Here is a 25342-nt window from a genome sequence, read left to right on the forward strand (position 1 = left end):
CAGTGCACAAGGGTTCCATTTTCTCCACATCCTCACCCACATTTGCTGTTTTCTGTTTTTGTTGATAGTAGCTATCCTAATGTGTATTAGGTAGTATCTCATTGTGGTTTTGATTTGCATTTCCCTAATAATTGATGACGTTGAACATCTTTTTCATATGCTCATGGACTGTTTAGCTTCGGAGAAATGTCTGTTCAAGTCCTTTTCCTAGTTTAAAATCAGGTTGTTTTTCTGTCGTAAGTGATGGTATCATTTTAGGTTGATGATATTTGTTATAGCCAGGAACTAGAAAGAATTTGGAGACCATCTAACTGAGTTTGTACTGGATGTGATTCTAGAATCTTTCCTGAAAGATGAGATAGTTTAGCCAGCTTCTTCTTGGAAGTTTCTGGTGTAAAGGGAACATACTGTTTTGAGAGTAGTCTGTTCTATCTTCTGGACAGTTGCTAGAAATTTATAAGCTTTTTTATTTGTTTAAATATTTATGACACATGCTGGCAGTAATAGAAATTTATAAGCTTTTTAAAGAAATTAGCAAAAAATATTTGTCCAAATACATATATTCTTTTATATATGTATGTGTATGTAGGTGTGTGTATATTTATATACTTTCACTTTGGAGAAAATGTGGAGTACCAGAAATCACAGGAAGATAATAAAAACCACAAATACTGAAAATGTATGACTTGAAACAATAGCCCATTATCAGTTTCTCTCAGACTCCTTCCTTATGGTTTTTTATGGACTTACTTTGTTTATAGGATTCTAGATAGATCATTTTGTTGGTGTTTAAGAAATTTTATTTTTGAAACGTTTTACTGTTTCATTATCATTATTCATGCATTATTTCTCACTTAAAATTTTACTTGATTCATGTGTCAGAAATGTAAAAAAACTTTTTTTTTTTACTTGAAAAGATGCTCCAGAAAAAAGAAAAGAGAAATTACATTTTAAAATTTTAAAATAAGGGATAAAAATAAAGACGTCATGAAGAGCAACAAAAATGGCCCAGGTCTTTGCATGTCTGAGAGTGGCTGTCCTTCCTGTTCACCTGTGGACAATAGCTTGACTGAATATCTTTTTGTCTTTCGGCCTAGATACTGTATTTTTTTCCTTTATCCTACACTGACTAGCACATATCTCGGATATTGGTCTTTCATTAATTTTGCTTGATAGTTGATGTGCCCTTAGGAAGACCCAAGTTGTCTTTTATTTTTGCTTCTCAGTTTATAGTTTTTTTCTTAAATTTTATTATAGGTATATTGAATGTTCTGACTTTTCATGCTGCTCATCTTTTGTTTTGCCTCACTTTTCTCATTTTCCTTCAGTATTTCCTGTGGTTTTGTTGTTGTTGCTATTTTTTGTTATACTAATGCTTCCTTACTGCATGAGAACTCTGCTTGTCTAATGTTGGGAGCGTAGATTGTTTTGTCAGATTTTTGTGGTCTCTGTTGAAGAAAGGGATTTATCATTGTGTTTACTTGGCTAGTTCACAGATCTACAACTCAAGTCAAGTTAAGAAGGAATCAGGAGTCGTAGATGTTAGTGCCAGAGTTTGCTGAGTCAGCCCAGATCTGACTGGGACCTTGCCTCTATTTTTGCCAGCACACCAGCCCTGCCATCCATTTATTCCGGTATTGTACTCCCTGAATCCTCCCTGTACCTGTGGAAACCACAGCAGTCACCAGCTGTCCTTGTTAAAATGATGTGGAGTAATGACTAAAATATTCACACCTCCAGAGCTTGGCAGAGTCTGTAGGAATGTTCCAACCTATTTAATGTAAATGCAAAATACTGTTTAATTAGCCTACTAATAAACATTAATGAATTTTTACATTTTAAATTATTATTTGAATAGGGACTATTTAAACAAACTTCAGTAAATGCAGTAGTCCCCTGCTTATCTGTAGGTCCTGTGTTCCAAGACCCATAGTGAATGCCTGAAACTTGTGATGATACTGAACCTTATACACTGTATATAGTCATGTGTCACTTACCGATGGGATACATTCTGAGAAATGCATAGTTAGGCGTTTTGTCATTGTGTGAACATTGTAGCATGCACTTACACAAACCTAGACGGTGTACCTACTACCCACTGAGGCTTTATGGTATAGCCTGTTGCTTCTAAGCTACAAACCTATATAGCATGTTACTGTAGTGAATACTGTAGGCAGTTGTAATACAGTGGTAAGTATTTGTGTATCTGATAATGCCTTCTGGTATACCTCTTGAAGGACCCGAGGCCATTTTACAGTTAACTTTTTTTTAATAGAATATAATCTAACAATAAAAAGTGTAGTAAATACATAAACCGATAACAGTCATTTATTTTCATTATCAAATATATACTGTACATAATTGTACTTTTATACAACTGGTAGCATGGCTGTCACCACAAACACATGAGCAATGCATTGTGTTATGATGCTAGGATGGCTACACTAGGCGATAGGAATGGTCACTAGGTGATAGGAATTTTGCAGGTGCATTATAGCCTTATGGGACCACTGTTGTATATGCAGTTCATTGTTGGCCAAAATGTAATGCAGTGTATGATTGTACTGTTGTTTCTATACAGTCACATTGTATGGGGGCAGTAACGTACACAGCACGCTGGATTAAGGGATGATTTTTGTCCTGGGTGGAATGGACAAAAAGATGTAATTATGTAAAATGTAATTATGCTACTCAGAACAGCATGCAATTTAAAACTTAGGAACTGTTTATTTCCAGAACTTTTCATATGATATTTTTGGACCAAGACTGACCTTAGGTAACTGAAATCATGGAAGGTGAAATTGTAGACAAGGGTGGACTCTTACAAAATCTTTACTGTGGCATAAATAGTTTATGACATTTATTTTTGCTGCATATAAGCTATTATTTTACTTACAGACTCTGAGCTTTTTTGTTTGTGGAAGGTGCACATTTTTGGCAGTGTGGCATTGGCATTTTTTGCTTGTGTTAATTTTGGGACTATCTCAAACCTCTCTTTTTTAACATCTGCCATTGTTAATCTTGGAGATATTCATCAGATTCTTATGTAGTTTTTAAAATATATGTGTCTTTTTTATCTTGCTGAACCAGTGTTTTAGCTTGTTGAGTTTTTTAAAAACTTGACTTTTGTGATTTCTTATTTTGGCTCTCTTGGCTTTGTTTCTTCTGCTGATTTCTTAAGGATGTATTTTAATTACAGAAAAAAATAAAAATATTTTTACATGTTGAAGATACAAGGCCAGAAAAGAGGCCAGTGGTTATTAACTTTTCCTGGTTGACTTTGGTCTTAAATTAGTAAACATTTGGAGGGGCAGATTAGCTTTGTGGTGAAGAGTGGGGACTCGAGCAGGATTGCCTAAGTTTCAGTTCTGCTTCATCACTTACTATCTCAGTGACATTCGACAACACATTTGGCCTCTGTTTCCTTGTCTGTAAAATAGGGATAATAATTGTACCGACTTTATCTGGTTATTATGAGATTTAAGTGAGTTAGGTGCTTTAAACTGCCACACATGCAGTAAATACCTCAGAGGTTTTAGCCCCCAACAACAACAACAACAAAACCTGGAGATTTTCTAGCTCGCATATCTCTAGCATTTAACCAGTGAAATCAGGTAGTTTTATGGGGATACTCTTGAGTTTTCAGATGTCTGTAGTATTTTTATATCTGTAGCTCAGTGGTCCTCCCAAAGAGGAAGTGTGTGTTTTGCTAGTTAAGTCTTAGTATCTCAGTGATTGCAACTGGGTTCCCAAGTTCTTTTAAACAATATGTTCAATCATTTTTTTGAGATTCTGGCTTATCTGAGTCAAGCCTACTTGTCTGCTTTTTATGAAGTCTATCTCCTTTCAACTGGAGGTAATAAAGTATTTGCTGTTTACCGTTTTGGCAGTTTTTCATGATTTCTTGGAAGTAGTTTCAGAAATCAAGTTGGTGCAAAGTGTTTTCTTCTCCCCACATTCCCCAACCTGCCAGTGTTCTCAAATATGATTGATGAAATTAGGACACTTGGATTCAATTAAAGTGGTGTTTTGCCCCATTTCCTTGCCTGATTTAGATTTTCACTCTCTTTTGTAGAGAAAAACAAAAGACATTTACATCCTACCCTTAACTTCTATTTTAAGGTATTAGACTGAGTTTCAACTTTTGTTTTGTTTTTTTTGAGATAGGGTCTCATTCTGTTTGTTGCCCAGGCTAGAGTGCAGTGGCATGATCATAGCTCACTGAAATCTTCAACTCCTGGGCTCAAGCAGTCCTCCCACCTCAGCTTCCCAAGAAGCTAGAACTACAGGCACACACTACCACACCTGACTGATCTTTTATTTTTTATTTTTATTTTTTTTTGTAGAGACAAGGTCTTGCTATGTTGCCCAGGCTTGTCTTGAACTCCTGGGCTCAAGCGATCCACCCGCACTGGCCTCACAAAAGTGCTGGGATTACAGGCGTGCGCCACCAGGTCTGTCTGTAGCTTTTCTTTCCTAGAATTTATAGAAAAGAGAATATATGTTAGAATATGATAATTACATAAAACAGTATATTCTGTCCTTATATTAAAATAACTATAAAATTTATATATCATACCATATTATATAGTATACAAAATTCATATATTACAAAGATGTATGTAAATATATACTAAGTTACATATCTGTTGACTGTGAAGATAGATATAATGAAGGGAGAGAAATGAAATGGAGATGGGAATGAAATGGAGGGACACATGAAATGCAGGGGTTGAGAGGGTGCACTGTGGAGTTACAGAGCTGTACTGTTCCCTAGGCAGCCACCAGCCACATGTGCTGTTTAATCAAAATTAAATAAGAATTAAAATCCAGTTTCTCAGTAGCAGTAGGCACATTTCAAGTGCTCACTAACCACATATGGCTATTAGCTACCATGTTGGGTAATGCAGATAAAGAACATTTTCGTTGTCACAGTTCTATTCATAATGGTTGATAAAGATTGCCAAAAAGATAAGTATTGATGAAGTAAATAGATACATAGGAAATGAAGAAGTTATAATATATATGTAATATCTCTGTTCTAATAAGAGAAGAAATGCTGTGGGTGCCCCAGAAGAGACAGTATTCATGGAAGATGGAACAGTGACAGGATTGAATTAAAGATTTCACATCCTAGGATGTACTGTTGTAAAGGTGGAAGCATTTACACAAATGTTCCATGCCAGAAGTGAGACACCTGGAAGCAGGAGTTTGGAACAACACACAGTGACTCCATTGCAGTGGAAACAATCAGGCGGGTAAACCCCTCAATATCCTTTCTTGGGCCAGGTAGCAATGGTGAGGAGTCTGCCTGTGTTGGAGCTTGGAACAGAGGAAAAGGGCAGTGTCTTCTCCAGGCTGATGAGGGCCAGGAGTGATTGAGATAATCAATATGGAAAACCAGTTGCTGGGATAATCCATGTTGAATCTCTTCCACCCTTCTGACAGCCCAAGTGGGTTATTCATACAGTCTGTACTTTAAGTAAAGATGGTTGAACCACCAAGCATTTTTGGAAAGACAATGCGTAAGAGAAAAAGCTCAAAGGGAAGAACTTTCTCCTAGGAAATAGTTAATACAAAAAAAAAATTATGTGAAATAACTGCTGAAAATACCTGAACATCTGGAGTTTCCTCTCCCTACTCCCATACCCAGTTAGTGTCCATCAGAAAACAGGGTGTCCTTACAGCCATGTGATGAGAGTATCTTCACTTCTGATCAGCAAAGGAATGTTTGGGAATTCTAGGCAGGTAAGCAAGGAACAACATAAGTAACAGAGTCAAAGCCATAATGACTGTGAAATGAGAGGAGATGAATGAGAGTGGAACAAGTGAGAGATTTTGTGAGACTTTGGAAAACTGGAGTTGTGCTGATGTGGTTTAAACTTGATGTAGTAAATGGTGCTCTACCGTTGCACATAATGCATTCCTAAAAATATATATGAAAATAAGTCATACAAAATTCCAGCATCAAATGTATATAAAAATATACAGAATTTCAGTATATCAAAATTGATATGCCATGAGGGGCAGTTATTTTTTTCCTAGAGAGATTATTTAAAGTTTTTTATATATTTTTTGAGACAGGGTCTTGCTGTGTCGCCCAGGCTAGAGTGTGATGGCACAATCATGGCTCACTGCAGCCTTGACATCCTAGGTTCAAGTGATCCTCACTACTCAGCCTCCTGAGTAACTGGGACTACAGATGCATGCTACCATGCCTGGCTAATTTTTGTATTTTCTGTAGAGAGGAGATCTCTTTGTATTGCCCAGGCTGGTCTTCAACTTCCGGGCACAAGTGATCCTCTCACCTCGGCATCCCAAAGCGCTGGGCTTACAGGTAGGAGCCACTGCACCCAGTCTAATTATAATTTTTAAAATTACAGTTACTGATGCTTTTTAAGCACCCAAGGAATAGTTTAAAATTAGTAAAATCATAGGAAAAATTATTAAATGCAGTCAGTCAATGCCTTTTAAAAACGTAGCCTCTCCCAGATAAACAGGAATAAGTAACTTTAGTAGTTAAGCGGAACTGGTCCTCAAGTTGGGAAGTTTAGGTTATTTTTTGTTTTGTTTTGTTTTTTTCTGGAGACAGTCTTTCTATGTTTCCCAGGCTGGTCTCAAACTCTTGGACAAAAGCAGTTGTGTCTATTTATTTATTTAGAGTTGGAGTCTGTCTCTGTCACCCAGGCTGGAGTGCGGTGGCGTGATCTCGGCTCACTGCAACCTCCGCCTCCCAGGTTCAAGCGATTCTCCTGCCTCAGCCTACTGAGGAGCTGGGATTACAGGCACACGCTGCCACACCCAGCTAATTTTTTATTTTTGGTAGAGACGGGGTTTTGCCATGTTGTCCAGGCTGTTTTTGATCTCTTGACCTCGTGATCTGCCCACCTTAGCTTCCCAAAATGCTAGGATTTCAGGCATGAGCCACTGCACCCTGCCAGAATTTAGTTTTTAGTAGATCAATCTGGAAATTATGTTGATTTTGATGGTCATCTCATTTTTATTAACTTACCTTAAATCTGTTAAGCAAAAATGTGTAACAGTTATATTCTCTTGCTTTTTCATGAGGTGTAAAGAAGCAGTGTCCTCCTCTGAATCCCTGCATTTCCTTTGCATTTGGATCTCTAGAATCTTTTGATGCTAAATTCCAATTCAGAATCAGAAAATTCTCTTATTCTTTTCCTTTAGTATTGAACATAACGTGAGCTACCTGAATATTTGCCACTCAGTGTGTCTAATACCTATCCTTGTTTCTTATCACAAGTATCACCCACATTGCAGACCCTGTTGTACAAAACTGAAATGCTGACTAACATCATCATGGGTTAGTTCTGACCTGCTTATTAGTTGATATGTGAAAGCCTGAATTTTGCTTCAAAAAAGCCATTCAGGATTAACAGTGTATTGTGTAATAAAGTGGACTTTGTGTGAAAGTTGGAGATCTCTTGTAGATAATTCAGAACTACTGGAAATTTCACAGTACACTTGTAAATGATGAAAGTGTTAAGAGTTTCCTTTGACAGTAAACCACAGGATGGCAAGGGGACAAAATCGGAAAGTAAAGAAGAGAAAAAAGGACAGAAGGAAAACTGGGAAGAGGAAAGAAGACAGGAACACATAATACAGCTTTATTCATGCCTGCCAGAATGTTGTGTCCCCATGCAGAAGCAGGTGTCTTATAGGCCAGATGACTCTCTTCCCTCAACTCTGTCTTAGAATGTATCATCTGTGGGAAGGAGGGGAGCATCTAGGTGTCTCCTGCTAGTGAGCTGGGAGTTCTAGGATTGTCAGGTTCTAGGATTGTTAGGTTGGGCTTAGCCTGCTAGATTTTATTTTGTCTGTATTCCGGCATTTTTACCCCTTTCTGGCTAATCATCAAGCACCATTTCCCTCCATTTGAGGATTTATAGGCATAATTGGGCTGGGGGATGGGGGGGCTCCCTTTTTATCAGGTGATGCTGCCCTTGAATCCTCCAATAGCTTATTAGTTTCAAGATTCTCAGAATTCTTAAGCCTCTCAAATTAAATCTCCAATACTACATAAAACATTTCTGTACACTATGGGGGTGAAAAATTGCCAGTCTATACCTAACTGAAACCTTGCTGTGGCCAGGCATGGTGACTCACGCCTGTAATGCCAACACTTTGGGAGGCTGAAGTGGGAGGATAGCTTGAGCCCAGGAGTTTGAGACCAGCCCTGGCAACATAGCGAGACCCTGTCTCTACATAACATTTTTAAAAAATTAGCTAGGCATGGCGGCACATGCCTGTAATCCCAGCTACTTGGGAGGCTAAGGTGGGAGGATTGCTTGAGCCTGGGAGGTCAGGGTGCAGTGAGTCATGGTGATGCCACTGCACTCCAGATTGTCTGACCTGTCTCCAAAAAATAAAACCCTGCCGTGGCACTTAAACTCCCTTGTATGTGAGATAATACTCTAAAATTTAATCATAACATAATACTTAGCATTAGCTCTGTGCCAAGACACTGTTCTAAGTACTTTTTCTATTTTCATTAATACTGTGTCATAGGTAGATTCTAATCTTACCTATTTTATAAATGAAAACAGTGAGGCACAGAGGTATTAACATGCTGTCTTTAAGGGAAATTTGAAAAAATACATTAAAACCATTCAAACAGCTCCGGTCACATTTTGATATATTTTCTTTAGTCTTTTTTTTTTTTTTACAAAAAAATCATGATTAAAAATGTCATTGTAAACCTAGTTGTAAAAACAACAACAACAAAAACACAGTTGTAGCCATGCTGTGTGTACAAAGTTAACTCCTGCTTGGCTGTCTATCTTGGTTAGTCTCCAGTGAGTGATACATGGAGTAAAATCATGAACTGGGAATTGAGAGTTATGGGTTCTAGAAGTGACTCTATGAACTTGAATAAATTGTATACTATCAAGGCATTCTTCATTTTCATGCTGTGGATTTCGAGCTTAATGATTTATAAGTCCTAGCTCTAAAATTCAGTGCCTTTAACTTTTTCCGTATTTCTGTCTCATAGTTGAATACTTCTGAGTACTTTAATTCAACTTACGAAAGTAACAGAGTTTAAAATTTTCTTTCCTTGCCTCTTTTTGCTAAGAATTTTCCCTTCATGAAAGCAATACATAATTATTAGAGAAAATTTGGAAAATACTGAAAAATAGAAAAACCGCCCACAAATTTACAGCAGTCACTGAAAACCATTATTTAAATTTTCATATATTTTGTTTCACTGTTTTTTGGTTTTAAATAGTTGCAAATATGTGGTTGTATTTTTTAAAAAGTCTTTGTGAAAGTGAGTTTCTTCAACTTAACATAGGTAGCCAGATTTATATTGTCTTTTATTTTTTTAATTTATTTTATTTCTTTTCTTTTTTTGAGTTGAGTTAGAGTCTCGATCTGTTGCCCAGGCTGAAGTGCAATGGCAGGGTTTTGGCTCACTGCAACCTCTGCCTCCCAGGTTCAAGTGATTCTCCTGCCTCAGCCTCCTCAGTAGCTGGGATTATAGGTGCACACCACCACACCCAGCTAATTTCTGTATTTTTAGTAGAGACATGGTTTCCCCATATTGGCCAGACTGGTATCTCTTGTTTCTTTCATTTCAAATAAGAGTGGAACTTTTTAAAGGTCTGTTTATCCACATGGGGATAAATAAGTTATTCTTGTTGGATTTATTGAAAGAACTAGGCCTACATAACAAATCAGGCAGTGGATTACTGAAAAGAATATTGAGTCTGGGCGCCAACTCATGCCTGTAATCCCAGCACTTTGGGAAGCCGAGGTGGGAGGATTGCTTGAAACCACGAGTTCAAAACCAGCCTGGGCAACATAGCAAGACCTTGTCTCTACAAGAAATAAAAAAATTAGTTGGGTATGGTGGTGTGCACCTGTAGTCCTAGCTACTTGGGAGGCAGAGGCAGGAGGATCATTTGAGCGCAGGAGGCAGAGGTTGTTGGAAGCTGATACTGTACCACTGCATTTCAGCCAGGGTGACAGTGAGAACCCATCTTGGAAAAAAGAAAGTAAGATTGGAGGTCTGTCAGTGTGCCATTGTGATTTATTGGTGGAATGCTATCATTGGTAACAATACCTTCTAAATGTATTTAACCCCTCCTAGCTTTTGAAGTAAGATTCATGTTAGAGCTAGAATTTGTCTGGGTATGGTGGCTCATGCCTGTAATCCCAGCACTTTGGGTGGATCACTTGAGCCCAGGAGTTCAAGACCAGCCTACGCAACATGGTGAAACCCAGTCTCTACCAAAAAAAAAAAAAAAAAAAAAAAGAAAAATTCTGTGTCTGTCTGTCTGTCTCCCTCTCCCTCCCCAAGTTTGGTGGTGTGCACCTGTAGTCATAGCTACTTGAGAGGCCAAGGTGGGAGGATCACTGGAGCCCAGGAGGTCGAGACTGCAGTGAGCTGTGATTGTGCTGCTGCACTCCAGCCTGGGCAACAGAGTGAGACCTTTTCTAAAAAAACCAACCAAACAAAAAAACCTTTAGACTTTGATATTTTGATATCATTGCACTGAAGAAGTTTAAAATACAAACCTCTTAAAGCAGTTATATCAAAAAGCAGAATATGGAAGTTTTAACTTCTTGAGTTGCCAACAGCTTTGAAAAATGCACATATGCACACGAATTTACTTAGAACTTCTGCTTCTGAAACTCACCCATCAGTAGCTAATTCACTTAAACCATGGTTAAGGTACCTTTCTGTCAAGTAATGTTCTTGACAGGTTGGACCATTCGTCTATAACCAGTGCAAATTGAATGGAGATCACTGTGAAACACTGCATTTCTTTCTTTATACCTTTCTTTGCCTAAACATTTCTAGTATAAATTCCCTTATTTTGATTTTCCAAAGTTAATTTGCATCAGTATTGTCTGGACCTGGCTTGGCATCACTTAATGGGAGAAAGCACTGAACAAGTATAGCTATTAGCATGGTGATGCAGCTTGTTTAGTGTTAAGCTACGCTAATAAACTAAGTGATCAGAATGTGGAAGATAGGTTCTGTTTCATCAGATGCTGGTTAAACCACAGCAGGGTTTCTACCTTCAACTCTGGATTCCATATTACCAAAATGAATTAACTTGCTACAGTGTATCCAGAGGCAGAGACAAGAACAAAGGGAAATGGAACTAAGGTTCCTTGGAGAATGGTTGAGGGAACTGGGGAGATCAGAGCTGGGGAGGGATATAAATTATGTGAATACCTATCTTCAGAACCTTTGAAAGCTATCAGAAAAGAGGATTTGGGTTTACTTCTCAGAGCAGAACTAGGACAAGTGGATGTGTTACAGGTGACAAGCAAGACCACTCTGCCATTTAAAACTTCCTAATGTATAAGGGCTATTTAATGAAGTTGTGAGTTTTAGTCTCTGGCATCTACCTCTATAGCAGATCTTACGCACAGTCTAACTCCTAGCTAGATTAATAACACTATTGACTTATTTACCTCACTATTACCTGATGTTCAGGTTTCAATAAAAAATTACAAGGCCTGCTAAAAGTCAAGAAACAGTCTGAAGAGAGAAAACAAGTATCAGAACCAGACTTACATATGGCATAAATTTTGAAATGATCAGACCAACAATTTAAAATAATTGAAATGTAAAGGGGTGTAACAGGAAAAGTAGATACAATGCAAGAACAGGTGGGTAATATAAGTACAGAGGTGGAAATGCCCAGAAAAAATCCAAAGCAAATGCTAGGGGGAAAAAATGACCAACACTTTGGGAAGCTTAGGTGGGAGGACCACTTGAGCCCAAGAGGTGAAGGCTGCAATGTGCTGTGATTGTGCCTCTGCACTCCAGCCTGGGTGACAGAGTGAGACTGTGGGGGAAAAAAAAAAAGTGTCTTTGATGGGCAGTTCAGCAGACTGGACACTGCCAAGGAAGGAAGTGGTGAACTTGAAGACTAGGTCTATAGAAGCTTCTCAAACTGAAATGCAAAGTGAAAACAGAATGGAAAAGAAGTCCCCACAAATAAACAGAACAGCCAAGAATTGTGGAACCATTTGGAAAGGTATAATGCACATGGGCTTGGAATACTAGAAAGCAGGAGAATGAAGCTGAATAAATATTTGAAGTAAAAATAGCCAAGAATTTTAAAAATTAGTGACAGACACCCAACCACCGATTCAGGAAACTCAGAGCTCTAACACCAAGCAGGATACCAAAATGCCTACAATCTCTACTTAGGCATGCCATATTCAAAGTGCAGCAAACCAAAGTAAAACCCTGAAAGAAGCCAGAGGGGGAATCACCTTGCCTTACCTGTAGCGTAACAAAGATAAATTATGGCCTTCTCAGCAGAACCATGCAAGCAAGAAGATAGATGATAAGTGTTGAAAGAAAAAACTCACCAACTTAGAATTATATACCCAATGAAATTATTCTTCAAAAGTGAAAGACAAACTAGTGAGTTTGCTGCTGCTGGGGGTGGTCAAAAAGAGGTTGAATAACAAGGACGAGAAATGCTGGGTTCAATGTTTGCCTAACTGTATTCGGTACATAAGCTGTTAGCTCTGTAAGGTGGTAGTAAGTGTTCAGCAGAAATGTATTTCAGTGATTTTGAGGAATGTTGCAAACCGGATTGTACTCTTGGAACTTCACTCTGCTCAGATACTGAGGATCAGAGCAGGCCTGTAGCAAAGAACCCTAGTTTTGCTTACAAACATAAGCACAGAATCTCTGACTTTTGGCCTACTTGTTAAAACCTTATGGAATGATGTTTCATGGAACACCCAATTTGGGAAACACCAGATTAGATGACATTTATGACCCTGAGAAATGGGATTCTTTATTAACTAATATATGTACTAAGTGAGTGAGGCTAAAACGTTACTTAGAAAACAAAGGTAACAGTATTAACTTCCTCATTTGAATATGAGTACATGTAGAAAGACTGATTATGGAGGGTCATTTCTTTAAATTCTTTCTCTCTGCTTGATTTGAAATTTCTTAACAGAAATAACCAAAGTTAAATGCTGCTTATCAGCTCCTGGCTTACTCTTTCTGCTCCATCCTTCCACCCTCAAGGTCAAAACATTATTAGGAGGTTCAGCTTTCCTGACACTGGGCACCTTTTCTGGTTCAACTAGCCCCTTGCTGCCTTTTCCCTAGTGTCTTTATGTTGCTGCTATTACTCTTGTTTAAGAAAATTTATTGTGGGGCCCATATGCTGTTATTCATGGGAAAATGACAACTCTGCTTCACTGCTTGGAATGTCAGAGATGTTTTAAGGACAGAAGTAGACTACCTGATACAAGTCACAGTGTTTCCTTGTTGGATTTTGAGTTTTAGGAACATAACTAGTTCTCCTGTCACTGTGCTGATCCCTTAGTTGAGCTTTCGTTTGGATAACATCTTCAGAATGCCCACCCCCAAAATAATTCCAGGGTACGAGAGAGAGGTTAGCATAATGGTTAAGCATGAGGACTCTGAAGACAGATTATCTAAAGTTGGAGCCCCCTTTGGCCCCTGTCTGTTGACTTTGGGTGAAGTTTCTTAATCAGTGGTTAAATGTGATTTAGTTTCATCATCTGTAATACATGGTTAGTAATAATCTCTATCTGTGAAGGTTAAATGGAGCACTTTGAACAATGTTTGGCATGTAGTAAGATGAAAAGTGTAGTAGCTATTTGGTTAGGGTCACAGTGTGGTATATGAAATCTTGGAATATATAAAGTTTATTTGTAACATCTACCCTAATAATTTAACATTACCGATTTTTCAAAACCCAGTTGACAGGCATTGGATTCCTTGCTGAAAACCTGATAAATATCTTTTTCCACATGCTTGTTAACAATCTGGAAGATTAATGAAACTTCGCAGTGGTAGATTTCTTAAGAGAATGAAATGAACTAAAGGAAGTGAGACAGTTCATTAGGTGATACTTACACTAAAGTAAAACTTCTGCAGTCAAGGGGAAAAAAATGACTGCTCCATCTGAGATGTATAGGATAACTTGTAAAAAGAAATGAGAAAGGATTTGATACATTGGAGTGGTATATTTTTAAAATTGTCAATTCCAGGGTTAGAGACCAAGCTGAATTTGAGCATTTGTTTCCCAGAAGGTAAGGGCAAGCCACTGAGATCTTTATCTCCTTTGCACTCTGTCCCCGGGGATGGTAACAGACTTGACTAGTCTGCAGTTTCAGAAACTCCCTGGCGTCATGGAATTTCTTGGCCTTATTAAAAAAGAAAATGGATGTGTGCGTGTTATATCTTGATTAATGCTTCAGTTAGTTTTTCCCTCTAATCTGGAAAAGAGGCCCAATTCCAGGACATGCTAAATGAAGTAAAAGTAAATGGTGATGGCTCCTAAAAATGAGAACTGAAGCTTCTTAATAGTTCTATTGAAGGCAGTGGCTTAAGAAAGACTTGTATGTTAACTTCTTAAAAGAGGCAAAGGACATTATACTAAAGATAAATGAGGTCACCAGAGAAAACAAACTTTGTACCTGTTTTCTCTACAAATTCTGTTTTTATCAAGAAATGGGTAGGAAGCCATAGGTCTGCAATACAGTAAGTATGATGCTTAGAATTGACCAAAGCCTTTAATTGACCACTAAAAATACCCGTATGGATGTAGTTGAAATTCTCTCTCTCTTTTTTTTTTGTTACAATTATGTAGGAAAGATAAAAGCAGAATTATTAGCAGCATCTGCAAGAAAAAGGTAGCAATGTAAATATTTTAATTTCAGAAATAATATATATTTAAAGCAACTAGAAGTTTAGAACAGCTATCCGGGTCAGTCCTAAAATGAACAAGAATTACAAATTTCAGGAAATTTATTCGCTTAGATGTTCTTAACTGCAAGGTGATTCTGATATCATCTCAGAATGATAACTACAATTATATAGCATTTCCTAATTTGAAAATTTCCACATCAGTTTGGCCACACAGCACTGTAAAATAGTACCCTTATTTTATGAAGGAGACATCTGATACTTACTTAGATAATCTTTGGGAGTCCTTGCCCAGGGTTACATAGATAGTAGATTGAGGAAACAGTACTCCATCCAGATCTTCTGACTTCATGGAGTGTTGACTGGGGCGTACTGGTTAATACTCAGTCCCCTGCTGGACAGTGCAAGTAATGTCGATACATAGAAAGTGTGTTTTCTCCTAATTATGGGTATGAAATTAGAAAACAATCCAGTAGTAATTCAGAAATAACTCATGTAGTAGCATATCTTAGGAAGTTAGCTTGAGGCCAGAGTCAGAAAAGATTCTATGGCAGTGTTTAGTCTTAATGTAGGTCTTGAACAATATATAAAATTTGGATCCTAACTGTAAAGAAATCTGTAATGGTGGTTCAGATTTCAAGAAGCTGTAGCCCACTTGCAGTGCACACAAGGCAAATCACACCTCCTAGTTCACTAGTGTTGAAGTATAGCAGTGTAAAGAAGGCTTCTGCCCTTGGAAAGACAAGACAGAGGCTTACACGTATTAACAACTAAACAGTACAGACATAGTTTCAGCTAGGAGCCTAGAGTAAGGATGGTAAGAACAGTGGAAAAGTTTTAGGCAAAGTGAAAATTTGCCTGGCTTATGACCGGTGGGCAAAATTTTGAAGAGTGGAGGGGCTTGGATATGATCAGTGGAATTGAGCCTTGGTATGAAGCTGGAACTGCAGAAACTGACATGAGGGTTGCTCATGACTGAGGTGATAACAAACTTTAGGGTGGTAGTGATGACACTGGTGGCAAGTAAAGGGTAAATTAAGGACAGAAAGGTGGGCCTTGTTGAATGAGGAAAACAGGGGAAGTAAAGTGGCTTAGGTCAACAGAGTAAAAAGAATGAGGTAAAGCATTGGTTCCCAAATGCACCCATGCCATGGTGCCACCTGATAACGTTTATTTTAATAGTTAACTTTTTTTTTATTTTTTGAAACAGTTTTGCTCTTGTCGCCCATGCTTAAGTGCAACGGTATAATCTCGGCTCACTGCAACCTCCATCTCCCAGGTTCAAGTGATTCTTCTGCCTCAGCCTCCCAAGTAGCTGGGATTACAGGTGCCCACCACCACACCCAGCTAATTTTTGTATTTTTAGTAGAGACGGGGTTTCACCATGTTGGCCAGGCTGATCTTGAACTCGTGACTTCAGGTGATCCGCCTGCCTCGGCCTCCCAAAGTGCTAGGGTTACAGGCGTGAGCCACCGCACCTGGCCCTAGTTATGTTTATTTTGATGTGTGAGTCAAAACCAAAATGAGCACAACAAACCTGTGATTGCATGGATATTATTTCTTAGAATGAAGATGTTAAAAAATGAGATGATTTAAATATTATGTAAATAGTGTAAGTGAGTCGTGGTAAAGAACATTATGAAGGATGGTAGTTAACTAATTGAAGTTTGGAAAATAGTGATTAAAAGTTGGGAGAGGTGGTATGAGGAAAATTTCTGGGGTTCTGAAAAAGCCTGTATCTTGATCTAGGTGTTGGTTACACGGATGGATACACATATATACTAACTGAAGTATCTTCTTAGTAACGAGTTTTATGTTGTGCCCCAATTTAAAAACTTCAAGTAGCTTTTGACTAAAGATGGATAAGATAGAAAGAAGAGCAAAATTTGTAGTAGAGGAAAAACATGCAAAGTTGGTTTTCTTTGCTGATCTTATTTGTAGTAGAATAGATACTCAGTTACATTCCTTTTATTTACATTCTCTGCTTTCCAAAAATAATTTTTAAAGGCATGTAGCTAAGTCAGTATAAATAAATTGCTTATGAATGTTGGATATTGAATGTTTTGCTTATGAATGTTGCATTTCTTAAGAGAGACATATGTATATACACGTGTGTGAAAGAGGTTTAACCATTCAAATGATAGAATTTTTTCCCTCTTTTTTGACATTTCATTAATCAGTTTTTTTTAAAAAGTGTTTTCTATATATGTGATATGTGAATGGTCAATAGGATGTTAAAGCAATACATTGTTACATGGTCAGAAAATAGTGAAAGTTTAGATATGAGAAAAGGCATTAGGGAAGGTTCAATGTAGAGTTTCAGCTGGCACTTGGAAATATGGAAAGAAATTGGAATCCTGGACAGGTAAAGGAGGAAAATCTTGAACAAAAGATTCTAAATAGGAATTTTTACTGTATTTGACTTTAAGGGAATTTTGTTCATATTGGGCTTAATATCATAAAAATTCTATATAGTTTAAAATAACTAATATATTTGCTGTAGTGGCCATACATTATTTGTAATCTTAAATACAGATATTTCTTTCTATTTTATTTTATTTTTTATTTTATTTTATTTTTTGAGACAGGGTCTCACTGTATTGCCTAGGCTGGAGTGCAGTGGCACAATCATGGCTTATTGCAGCCTCGACCTCCTGGGCTCAGGTGACTCCCACTTTAGCCTCCTGTGTAGCTGGGACTACAGGCGCATGTCACCCATGTCTGGATAAGTTTTGTACTTTTTGTAGAGACAAGAAGTTTCACCGTATTGCCCAGGCTGGTCTCAAACTCGTGAGCTCAAGCATTCCACCCACCTCGACCTCCCAAAATGCTGGGATTACAGGTGTGATCCACTGTGCCTGGCCAGTATTTTTAACCAAGTTGCATCACAGTGGATAATACAACTGCTACTCTGCAAAACATCTCAAAATGTTTTTGGTTGTATCTTTTTGAATAGCAAATGTTGTATCATTTGACCAGAAATAACTAAGATCTATTAATTTATTCATCAATTTTGATGTATCAAAATCAATTATGTTACATGGTGCCTGTTGTTAATGAACCTTGAGCAGTTTATGTTCAGTTTTTAGTAAAAGTTGGAAGATTTGTATTACCTGAAGGGAAACCAGCGTGTTATCTTCAGTTTTCAAAGCCTCAGTTTTCTTATCTATGGAACAGAAATAATGATGCCTGTGTTTTAACATTTTCGTGAAGATTAAGAATTATGCAAAACAGCTTTGATAATCTGGGAAAATGTTAAATTTGTCCATCAGACTTTTTTTTTTAAGTTTTAATTTTAGAATAATTTTAGGTTTACTAAAAAACTATGAAGAGAGTATAGAAAATTCTCATACGCTTCACATCCAGTTTCCCCTATTGTAACATCTTGCATTAGTATGATACATTGGTCATAAGTAGTGAACCAATATTGATACATTATTGACTAAAGGCCATACTTTATTCAGATTTTCTTAATTTTTACCTAATGTCCTTTTTTCTGTTCCAGGATCCCATCCAGAATATCACATTAGATTTGGTTGTTCTGCTTCTCTTGGGTGTGACAGTTCCTCTGGCTTTCCTTGTCTTTGATCACCTTGATAGTTTTCAGCGCTACTGGTCATGTCCCTCAGTTGGGATTTTCTGATGTTTTTCTCACAGCTAAAGTGGAGTCATATGTTTCAGGGAGGAAGACCGTAGAAGGAGAATGCCATTTTCGTCTCATGTCAAAGGAAATACTGTCAACCTGAGTGATAGTGTTGATAGGGCCTTTATCACATGGCTTAGGTATTGTCATTTTTCTCCTCTGTAAAGTTGATCTTTTTTCCCTCCTTTTTATTTTGTACTCTTCGGAAGTCAGTCATCACGCGCAGCCCACACTTAAGAAGTGGGAAACTTCAAATATGAAATGGTGTAGGTGAACCTTTTTCAAATATCAAATTACAATGAATTTGTTATTGTATTCTTTTATAAGATCTTGGAGAGCAGGCCGGGCGCAGTGGCTCACGCCTGTAATCCCAGCACTTTGGGAGACCGAGGCAGGTGGATCTCCTGAGGTCGGGAATTCGAGACCAGCCTGACCAATATGGAGAAACCCCGTCTCTACTAAAAATACAAAAAACTTAGCTGGGTGTGGTGACACATGCCTGTAATCCCAGCTACTCAGGAGGCCGAAGCAGGAGAATCACTTGAACCCAGGAGGTGAAGGTTGCGGTGAGCTGAGATGGCACCATTGCACTCCAACCTGGGCAACAAAAGCGAAACTCCGTCTCAAAAAAAAAAAAAAAAAAAAAAAAAAAACAGATATTCTTAGTAAAGGATAATTACTGAGTTATTCAGATAATGGATGTGAGTGGTATTGTTCTTGAAGGGGTTGGATTATAGTTACCACATCCAAAGCATCTGTTCAGCAAGCCAGTATTTTCATAAGAAAAAAGTTGGAAACTTTCCAGATACATGCTCACTTCTCTATCCTGGTATCTGCTACACTTTTACTGCTCTTTTCATGATCCTTTTCAACATTGGTGACATTTCTGCATTTTGCTATTAGCTCACTTCTCTTCCTTCCTGTGTGTACTGTGATTCTTAACCAGGAGAGGGAGGGGGGTCATGCCATCTTTTGGGTGGACACATTAGAATCATGGGAGGTAGTGTGGTGTGATGGAAAAGATAGAAAATCAGATAGATTCATTATATGTATGTTTTTACTAAAACCACAAAAAATAAAGTTTGACAAAATCTTGGCTCATGGTAGATGTGCAGAAGAGTAGAGAAGGGAGGGGCAAAATGATTGAGAAATGTAGATTATTTATATAAACCTAAGTGGCTCATACTCTTCTCTTGGTTTTAGCTAGAATTTGTCAGTTATAAAGCCTGAATTTTTATTTGTAGCTGAGAATACTGTAATCACATTTCCAAGTGCCTACTAGAAATCCCATGGATAACTCACACTTAACATGCTTAAAAATGAACTCTGTATCCTTCTCCAAAGGAGTTTGTGCCCCTGTCTTTGCTATCTCAGATGACGGCCCCGATATCCACCTGCTTTTGAAGCCTGAACCCTCATTATTCCTCACAGCAGAACCACAGCCAATTCCTGCTGATTTTTCTTTCTAAACATTGTTTTAGTCTTTGAAATTAAGGTATTATGTACATATAATGTAGTTTATAAAGGACATTGCTCTATCCTTACTACTGTTGGTTTGGTTCAGGCCCTAGTCCTTTCTTTCCTGAAGAGTAGCAGTAAACTCCTAGCTGGGTTTCTTCCTTAGGTGTTTCCTCATCTATGCACTCGCTAGGATGGTCCTCTCAGGACTTACCTGTGACATTTGGAAAGAGCCTGAATCTCCCTGCTTTGTGCCATGCACTGTGGTAGTAGTGAATTGCCATGGACATATCTATTTTACTGCCTGCTACTTCCTTCAGACCAAATCTCTGAGTCAGGACCGTGGAACTGAGATGGGTATAGTGGGAAGCTTTTCTCTGAGTGATACCCTGCTGTGGGTGCTGAGCTTTTGGAGAAGGGGAGGGGTGCAGCAGCCTGAGGCTGTCTTGGCTTGCCTCTTCTTCTGTGGAGCCACCTCCTCATGAGTTGGGGGTGAGGCTTATCAGGGCCCAAGTATTCTCAGTCCTCCATGCATAAGAAAGAACTTCTTTTCCAAGAGTAGGGGCTGGGCAGGAGGGATTCCCCAGGCTCTTGCCTACTGTATCTCAGGACTTAGTTTCAGCACCAGGTAGCTGGGGTAGGATGAGAGGCACTCTTTCTGGGAATAAAGTCCTCCTGCTGGGAGTTGTAGGGAGAGTGATCCTGTATTCTTGGCTGCAGCAGTCTGGAGTGGACCCTCCTTGCTTAGATGGGAGGGCACAGGAAGGGAGCAGTCCTGCTTCAGACACCACAGACTCTTGCCATTCTTACTGAGTTTTCATAGATGTTCTTACCAAATTTTAGTTAAGGTTTGTGAAAATAAATATGTACTTTTTCTTGCCCAAACTCAAGAATAAATGAACATCTTATATGTCGAGGTTAAGCATATTAATGTTAGTCTTCTTTCTACTGGTGTGAAGCAACAGCTAAAGATTGTGGTTTTTCTTAATAATAATAGTTTACTAGTTATGTATTTCCAGAGCTCATCTTTTGATGCGAAAACTCACACTGGAATAACCTTTTTAAATATGGCATTAACTTGATGTAGGTCATTATTAGCTGGGAAGTTCTTTCAATCCCTGAATGCTAATGAAAGTGGTTTGATGTTACAGGAGTACAAGCGCAAGCTAGCCAGAGTTTCCCTGGTGCGCAAAGAACTCAGGTCCCGGATCCAGAACCTGCCAGACTTATCTCGATTGCCCAACGTCACTGGCAGCCACATGCACCTGCCCTTTGCGGGAGACATCTACAGTGAAGATTGATGGACCAGCCTCTTCCCAGGTCCCAGGACTTTGCAAGAGATGGAGACAGGTTAGGTGGATAGTCCTGTAGTATTATTTTTGTATATTGTTGAGAAAGAAACACTAACAAAAGGAACAACGAGTAATTTATAAAATTGTTTAAAATGTTGGTTTGTTTACTATTTTATTGGTAAATTAACATGATTTGAACAAAGTGATGATTTGTGTGTATTAATAAGCTCACAAATAGTGATTATTTTCAAAAGATCTTTTTGTAAATTTTTTTTTTTTTTTGGTCTGGGGCCTTGTGAGAAATCCCTTGTTTCTATTTCTTCAGGTATTTTCCATTATTTTTCTTTATTTTCTTCAGCATCTAATCACTGTATACTATGTAATTCCTAAAGGGGAAGAACTAATTAGGAGTTGATTGAGACTTTATTATGGTATAGTTAGGACTTGACTGTAGAAGGGACTAAATGTTCCAACATAATCTTTACCCTTCTCCCCAAACAAAATATCTATTCTGTGTCTCTACATGCCTTTGATTCCTTAGAGGTCGGTAATTTAACATTCAACATAGAAGTCACTTTGAGGGGCAGATGAAAGTCTAGAAAACTGTTCCTTAATAGCATTGTAAAAGTTCCATTCCAACTGCCAGTGTAGATTTTAAAAATGTTAAATAGTGACTCCCTTGATTAAACTGTTTGTAATTATTTGAGTAGATTAATAATGAAAATACTTTGGAAATAATATAAATTTTGGCATTCTACCAAGAGGACAACTTTGGTTCTGGAACTGGTTTCAGTTTGTCAAATCAGTTCCTTTTAACATAATTGATCCCTTTAACAAAAAGCTATCTATGGGATTAAAAGTCACATGAAATAATGATACTTTTATTATTCCCTTACTCATATAACTTTAAAAAATAGTATTTTTAGCTCTAATAGCTCAAGAACACAATATTCGTTAATGTTCAGTAAAGTAGCCTGAGACATTTTAAATGTTTCCTTAAGGTTTTTGAATGACTGTGTATTTGGCAGTTAAGCAGTGCCACACTACAGGGTAGATATGGTAAATTTTATATTTGTATATTTACAGTTACCAAAACAAATGTACTTTTACCTTTTATTTCTAACCCTGTGTGTTAGAGCAGTTGCATGCTCTCCTGCTTTTAAAAACACGTTGTTAAGCTGTGGATTTGTACTTAATAATGACTTAGGATAAACGTTTATTTTCATTCATTGCTTTACATAGTAGACATTTTTCTTCTCCTTGTAAGTAGATTCAAATTAGGTAGTCAATAAAACATCTTGAAAATCCCACAAGCCAGTTATGTCTCTCTAGTCTGAATGGCTTCATTGTTTCTTTCTCAGTATTAGAAATTGTAGTTAAAATGAATTACATATGAAGAAGGCAGACATTTATTTTTAATAGCCAAGTAGTTCTGCAAATAGTTCTTTTAACAATTTGACCTCTCTCCAAAACAGAGACACATATAAGTAGTGCCCCTCCATGCACTACTAATAATATCATGGCTTATTCCAAAGTTTTTTAGTCAACTTTTGGGACTTGGGGTGCATTTTCTCACAGAAAGAATAGTAGATTCCCTAACACTACCGCTGATAGCTCACCTGGGAACTGAATCCACTTAACCATGAATGTCCTTTACTTGTAACGTGGTTCACAGGTTACTAATCATAGATCTTGACCAACATTTGTAACACCGCTCTAAGTAGAACACAGCATGCAGCAGCCACATTCACACCCTGGGATGTCTGCCTGTGCTGTGTACCTCTGTCCCTAGGTGTAGGAAATTGAAGAAAAAGATTCAGCCGAGTGGGGAGGTGACAATTGCACAATTATGAAACCTGGTTGTACATGTTATGAAAGTATACTAAGTTTTTATTAATGTGAAAGCAAAAACTTGTATGTTAACTTATTTTCAATCTCTTGACCTTATTTATGATCTGCTAATGTGGTGATTTATCCATTCAAAATATATATTTTTTTCCATTTAAAACTAATTTATAAACTATGTACTCCTGGGAAGATTTGAAATCTTTTAGAAGTTTGTTGAAATATTTTCACCATTTCAGACAGACTTCTGACTTAGATACTGATTTTAATGCCAGTATCTGCTCTAAATATTTATGATAAAAATGCATTATTTTTTTAAAAAGCTTGATGAGATTTGTGATAAGTGATAGTACTCAAAAACCTGAATCCCACCCCTCGACCAATCCTCCACAAACTTCAGTTGTTGGTTAACTTATTAACTGAACACAGACAATACAGTCTGATTTAGAAGTCATCTTTTCAGCCGTGTGATAATTAACATGGTAAGCCTTAGCAGCAAACGTTCTTCCTAAAAGGAAGACTTCATTTTCTCAAGAAATGGGATTAGTTGGGGGTATTATAATACCAAATTGTAAATCATGAGCATTTTCTCCACTGTGTACCTGAGGCAAATCATGCATCTTTGAGTGCAGTTTGGTCTGGCCCCTCAAGAGAAAAGCATGGTGCCGTAAGGCTACTATGGTTTGAATGGATACCATCACTCTTTTCTCCACATACAGTGCAGAGAGCTGTCTGGAGTGGCAATCTGAACAGATTCCCGGGTGCTCCTTCTCTCCTTCCATCACTACAGTAAGTAAAAGGACCATAGAGGGGAACCAGGAATCAGAGAATCAGCTGTGCTCAATAGCCAACCTCCCTGTCCAGATGCAGCTATTTTGGTACCTCCTCTCACATGCACTCTGAATCAGGGTTTTTCTATAAAAAATCTTTCAGAATCAGCAAAAGTGGGGATGACCCAGACATCTTGATTTGCAAAATCACAAAACTAAGTTGTCAATTATCACTATAGATGAGCAGCTCATCTTTTTCAAGTATAGTTACTGAACTGATTCTGAGAAATCTTTAGAGAGAAAAAACTCAACAGTACAAATACAACTAATTGGGAAAGTTAGAATGTCCTTTCTGAACTTTTCATTAAAAAAAATTACATTATCTGAAGTAACATAAAGCTACTAAACTGCTTTGTATTCTATTAAGAAATAGCTCCTAAAGATGTAGTCTTGTTTCATAGTTGTTGCACTATATCAAAGCTTAAAATGTAAGCCCAATTCTTCTCTGTATAGAAAGGAAACATTGTGTTACTTAATGAATTATTTATACAGAGCATTTGTTGCCAACTGTTGTTCCAGCCATCCACACAGGAGTCTGTTTTGAGGTGGCAATAGCACATGGGAAGATGAACTTTCCCTGTTTGTTTACCTGTTTTTCTTTGGCTGTATCTGATGACAGTATAAGATGTTCTTAATAAAGTTTTATGTTCTTTTTGAAATGTGTAGGTTGTTTTGTGAATCTGATTCATTGGATGTGGGGTGGGAAGGGGAAAGATTAATGGACTGGGAGGGAAGCAAAGTACTGGAAGTAATTCTGATGTTATGGTAGAGAGACTGCTGAAGGAGGAGATTACGTGGCTAGTAGTTCCCAAACTTGAGCGAGCATTAGAATTACCTAGAGCCAGTTTGTCCAACCTGTGGGCTGCACGTGACCCAGGACATCTTTGAGTGTGGTGCAACACAAATTTGTAAACTAAAACATAAAGAGATTTTTTTTTTAAAAGCTCATTTAGCTATCATTAGTGTATTTAATGTGCAGCCCAAGACAATTCTTCCAGTGTGGCCCAGGGAAGTCAAAAGATTGGACAGCCCTGACCTAGAGGATTTATAAACTACAGAGAGTTGGGCCCCACTCCCAGAGCTTCTGATTCAGTAGGTCTGGGGTAAGGCCTGATGGTTTACAGTTCAAACAACTTGATGCTGATGCCACTGGGGTTACGGACCACATTCTGACAACCACTGCTCTAAACAAATTCCAGGTAACAAGATAATAAAGTATGGTTTTTACAATTCATTATATAGCAAGTTCCTTATGGGAAAAGAACAAGACCACATATTCTTTTCTGGTCCACTGCTTAGTAGTGCTTTATTAAGTGCTTTTGAGTGAACAGATTCAACTGGTACTTTCAACCTCCTGGAGCCTATGCCCTTTCACCACTCCTTGAATTTAAAGCAAAATTGAAAATACTAGAAATCTGTGAGAATCTCCAGGGCAGTGTTTGCCATAATTTTTGATAAACTCAGTTGGAGCATTTACAAAAAGGATACATACCTAGTGAGAAAATTTTCTGTGATTCTTACCATCTAAAAAGTTGGGGAGATGCAGTCCTCTGGCCGGTACCCCTGGTTCTCTATTCCTGGGTGGCAT

General features: G+C 37.9%; 1 protein-coding gene across 2 annotated transcripts in view; it reads left to right on the forward strand.

Annotated features, from left to right (window-relative positions):
• RPRD1A (regulation of nuclear pre-mRNA domain containing 1A) overlaps window positions 1-24413 on the forward strand; it is a 74076-nt gene extending 49663 nt beyond the window's left edge. Inside the window, exons 7-8 of one of the 2 annotated variants that reach the window (XM_015121722.3) lie at window positions 20939-21137; window positions 23644-24413. In XM_015121722.3, coding sequence (XP_014977208.1) covers window positions 20939-21088 — 150 coding nt within the window. In that variant the 3' untranslated portion in view covers window positions 21089-21137; window positions 23644-24413. 2 annotated transcript variants of the gene reach the window in all.
• The last annotated feature ends 929 nt before the right edge of the window (window positions 24414-25342 follow it).

The sequence above is a fragment of the Macaca mulatta genome, chromosome 18 (genome assembly GCF_049350105.2).
Source record: "Macaca mulatta isolate MMU2019108-1 chromosome 18, T2T-MMU8v2.0, whole genome shotgun sequence".
Taxonomy (NCBI): Eukaryota; Metazoa; Chordata; class Mammalia; order Primates; family Cercopithecidae; genus Macaca; species Macaca mulatta.